The 4,841-nt window shown below is 31.8% G+C and overlaps 1 protein-coding gene across 1 annotated transcript in view; it reads right to left on the minus strand.

The window, feature by feature from the left end:
• LOC108967280 (lachesin) overlaps positions 1 to 4,841 on the minus strand; it is a 9,449-nt gene that overhangs the window by 3,615 nt on the left and 993 nt on the right. Inside the window, exons 2-7 of the mRNA XM_018930589.1 lie at positions 3,265 to 3,371; positions 2,893 to 3,100; positions 2,402 to 2,563; positions 2,184 to 2,312; positions 1,545 to 1,635; positions 238 to 321 (exon numbers count right to left, since the gene is read on the minus strand). Of these exons, the coding sequence (XP_018786134.1) occupies positions 238 to 321; positions 1,545 to 1,635; positions 2,184 to 2,312; positions 2,402 to 2,563; positions 2,893 to 3,100; positions 3,265 to 3,371 (781 nt within the window). The remainder of the gene's footprint in view (positions 1 to 237; positions 322 to 1,544; positions 1,636 to 2,183; positions 2,313 to 2,401; positions 2,564 to 2,892; positions 3,101 to 3,264; positions 3,372 to 4,841) is intronic.

The following is a 4,841-nucleotide window of genomic DNA, read 5'->3' on the forward strand; positions in this document are numbered from 1 at the left end:
AGATATATAAAATCTTTATCATTTAATATATTAAAACAGAAAATTTTTGCAATCCAAATTATATAAAGAATTTCGGAAAATATGTAACCTTCAATAATAGGAATATTTTCCAAAAAATAAGTTGTCACTGAGAGAACAAAATACTATATCTCACAAAATACTTACAAATAATTTATAATAATCATTTCTCAATTAAAAAAAATATTCTAAAATATTATTTGAAGGTGCTGCACTTACCGATAGGAATTCTCCGTGTAGTCCGTTTTATACTTTTTACTTGGCAGCACCATGACTGAGTTATATACCCAATAAATTATTGCTCTGTTAGGAAACAGTAAATATACAACATTTATGTATTGTGCAAGTAATTCTTAAGTTTCAATTTTTTAATGTAATTACAACCAAAACCAAAAAATATTCTCTACTGAAACATATTGTCCACACAATAATTTTTGTTCATGTAGATCATGTTTTGCGCCCATATATTAACAGAGGGGGTATGGGTGGGAAAGAAGCCGTTGGAGAAGAGGGACAGTGAACTTCTTTGCTTTGGGGGTTGGTTAGTGAAAGTTGCAGCCATTATGGTAGCAGTAGATCTGCTGCTCCGGAGTGCAGCTTCCTTCAGAGAAGTGATTATTCGTTCAGTTAGCTAAGGGACTAGCCTTTAATTCATTTACGGTGTGTTCAGGGTGGGTCAAGTGGTGCCTAACCTCGCTATCTATAGCAGCGAGTGCTTTTGTGATAGTAGTAGTGAAATCCCAAGAAGATGCACATGTCAAGTTAATGATCTAGCAAGGAAAAGCACCATAGAACCCCTATGAGTAAAATGGGAGCGGGTCGATGCTCTCGTATCCTCTTGTGTTCTACTACTAGATAGCTAAGTTAATAACAATTCAGAGAATTTAGATACACCGCACATTTTTTAAAAGTATATCAAAATATTTCACCTTATTGAAAACAGTATGAAAATTCTCTGATAAGCGAAAAATTTTCTCCTCCTTCCCTTTGTAAACGAGTTCGCAATGTTTTATTGAAAGTTATTGAAAATCCAAACCATTAAAATTATTTAAATGTAAGAATAGGGAATAACTGATGTTACACAAATGGTGTAAGAACACCGTTAAAAAATTGTTTTTTTTATTTTTTCACTCTCCATTTTAAAATTTTCAATGACCTTCATGTTACTCACAAACGGTTTGTATTTTCTAACCAATTTTTGTTATTTACACTGATTTTTTTACAATTATTGACAAATAACTTTAGAAGATGTAAACCTCTCTTTTTAAGAATATAAATATATGTATTTAAAAAAAAAAAACAAATTTCCAAACTTGAAAATTTTGTTAATAAATATTAAGCGGGTTATGAAATTACAAAAGTTTTCCTAGATCATCTACAAATATAATGAGAGTATAGCTGTAAGCAATAAACTATTGTCGGCAATAAAAGTAGCCAACACATCCTTACCAGGTTTTATTATTCTTCAGACAATATTAAATTCTTTACTAAATTCTGCTCATTATTTATTTAAATCATAAACTTACTTAGGATGTGCCTCCGTATGACAGTCAATTGTAACATCGGTGCCAGCTGGCGCACCAACCAATTGATTTGGTACCCAAATCATAGGAGAAACTTCAATACGGAAGCGCATGGAAATGAGAAACAAATAAAAATTGATAAAATAGTTATTTTTTTATATAAATTTTTTTTTTTTAATATAATTTAGGTATGTTATTTAATATAAATTATACACCAGATGTCCGCTATTTCCCAAGCTGAGTTTTTTGCAAGCGCCTCCCCAAGTTTTCTGCTCTGCAGAAAAGATAACCATAATGTTTTTCGTAAAACTATTATTCTAGAAGTTATGCGYAGTTAAAGTTATGCATGAAACGTACTGTGTGTATGTGGTACACCACGTCGTATGAGCTACACAGAATGCWTAAATCATWTGGRTGTTTAAATTTACCAGCGTATAACWTTTATATAAATGACTTTATGRCAAAAATTAATCAAATTGGGAAATAACGGACACACTAATATACACACGGCAATTACTAAATACTATTTTCAATAGAACATGCCGGTTTAATTAAATGTATGTATGTAGGATACTAGAAACATAATTCAGAATTATACATTCATTTTATTTATACTTAATAATAAATATTTTTTATACTAACATTCAACATCCAGTATAATCCTTTTAGATACCGAGGGCGGTACACCATTGGTAGCAATACATAAATACGCGCCCATTTCATTGCGACTAATTTTTGTCAGCGGCAACACCTCGCCATCGTAAACCAAAACTAAGAAAAGAGAGTGATAGAAAGTAAAATTATTTTTATAAAGCTTTTATATGTTACAAAACATCTTTGCGCCTTCRTTTGAAACTCACCTTTCTTCTTCTTTTCGACGGCAATTTCCTCGCCATCTTCGCGACGCCAAATTATTTTCGGTGTTGGAAAGCCATCAGCACGGCAAGTCATATTGATGTTTTGATTTTCACGCACTGCCACGGATGAGGGTGTGCTTTCGATGTCTAATATATTCGGTGGTACTGAAGAAGGAAGTAAATATGCATGAGCACAATTGTTAAATATATTTAAAACTAAGGACATTATATAACTAAAAATGAGCAAATATAAAATAATTACTAATAATAAATATTATTTAATTATTAATTAACATTAATAACATAAAAAACCAGTCAAGTGATAGTAAGTCTGTGGTACACCATGTGGTATGAGCAACACAATCTCAGCTGGTAAAACATWACATTTTAATAAATAATACTCATTCTCATTAAATTTTTTAACTCATTCAATGAGAATTTTCTTGCAATATAGTAGTTAATAATAATGTGTAAATAAAATTAGTTGCACCTACCRACAACCTGCAAGTAGCCCACTTGACTAATCATAGGATTCGTATTTACTTGGCACATATAATAGCCACGATCATCTTGATGCGCTTGATTCACATGCAGCAGCCATGTGTTGGCATTATCATAGGTAATAGTATAGCGTGGTATGCGCGAGATGACGTGTTTGTGTATTGTCAGTATCATCTGGCGATCGATGTGGATCCAGGCGACCTGAAAATGTATAYAGGAAATAGAAAATTAGTAATATTTGGAATAATTGAAATAATTAGAATTACAGAGAGAATGTATAAGACATGGTTGGCTGAAAAGTCGTAAACTTAATTTGGAAATAAATAAACTTCTATTTTTATATATTTAAATAAATTTCAACTGACCTTATAGCCACCCAAGTGCTCAACAACGCAWGGCAAATTGGCGTCTCGTCCAACAGCAACTGTTACATTCGGTATCGGCTGCGCGAAACGTGGTTCATCCATCATCACTRCAGAAAATTTCATTTTGTAAGTCAATTATTTTCGGTATATGATCTTATATTTGTTTGGGATGTATAATATATGACCATATTACTTTGAGGAAGATTTTCAAAATTTCTATTACATTTTAGGATGTGATTGGTAGGCACTGGTCAGCTACTGGCAAATAAGCAATCGCAAGGTCRGGTAATTCTTCTCAGCAAGGGTTACCTTTCAGTTGTTGTAGAAGGACACAAGTCCAATCGGTATGCATGCGGTGAAAGAAGATGAGAGAGAATAACCTCAACTCTCCCCATCGCCGTTTTCAGATTGAGTCTGAAATAGCTCGCACTTTTAGACCTTCTATCACCTCTAGTGATAAACGGGTTACTTTTGATTTATTTTATTTTCTATTATTATTATTTTTTTATTAAACCGCCAATCTCCACATAGATAAATATTGTCACTTATAACAACAGGCAGTATGTACGTTGGGACGCCAAGGAGTTTTCTATATAAATGTTTCATAATATGCTGTTGCGTTTCTCTAATCGATTATCGAAAATTTCTTTAAAAAAAAGTCTCGCGCGGACAATGGGCTCACACTTGGTAGAGTTTTGTTGGCTATAAATGATTATTAGCCATTTGTGTACGACATTCTCCGGAAAAATTATATGTTTTGTAGTATTAATGCAAATTCAGACTCAATAAAATATTTTTATTATGGCTTCCACAAAAAACTTTCGAGCTAAAATTTTCATAAAATGCGTTCACAGGAACAATCGAAAGCAATTTTCCCCAGCATCCACAAAAAACTTTTATACGAGCTTTACCAAACCTTTTAGTTGTTTGGCTTTTACAAAATCTTATATAGGAGTATGAGTAAAAACTTTTTATTTTTGAACTTCCAGAAATAGGTTTCCAAAGTTTTTGAAACTCTATTTTCCTTCAACTTTCATAAAAAGCTTACTAAATAGCTTTTGGAGACTTTTGGTTTTAATTTAGCTTTTACAGAAGTATAACAGTTTTATCTCTAACTTCCAGAAAAGTTTTCACACCAGCTCTCAGAAGGCTTTTATTTTTTAATTAATTTATTTAATTAAGCTTTTGCGTGAGCATAAGCAGAAAAATTATTTATATTTTTTGGGCTTCCAGAAATAGCTTTCCAAGGACTGTTCGTACCAACTTTTTCTCCAGCTTCCACAAAAAGCTTTCTCGTAAGCTTTCAGCAGTCTTTTATTTTTAATTTAGGCTTAAACAAAATGTTTTTATATAAAATTTCAAAAGCCCTTTTTTATGTCCAGCTTTGAAAAGAGCTTTTGCAAGTCTTCGTTTATGATTTTTACAAAAAGCTTTCAAAGAAGCTTTTGGCATTTTTATTTTTAGGCTTTCATTTTTACGTACTTATCTGTTTAATGAAAAGCAAGAAATAAAGTAATTCTTTCAAGATTTACTGCCTTAAAAAACTTGACTAAGATTACTTTCATTTTTCTTTTCAT

The sequence above is a fragment of the Bactrocera latifrons genome, unplaced genomic scaffold (assembly GCF_001853355.1).
Source record: "Bactrocera latifrons isolate USDA-ARS-PBARC rearing strain unplaced genomic scaffold, ASM185335v1 scaffold_100, whole genome shotgun sequence".
Taxonomy (NCBI): domain Eukaryota; kingdom Metazoa; phylum Arthropoda; class Insecta; order Diptera; family Tephritidae; genus Bactrocera; species Bactrocera latifrons.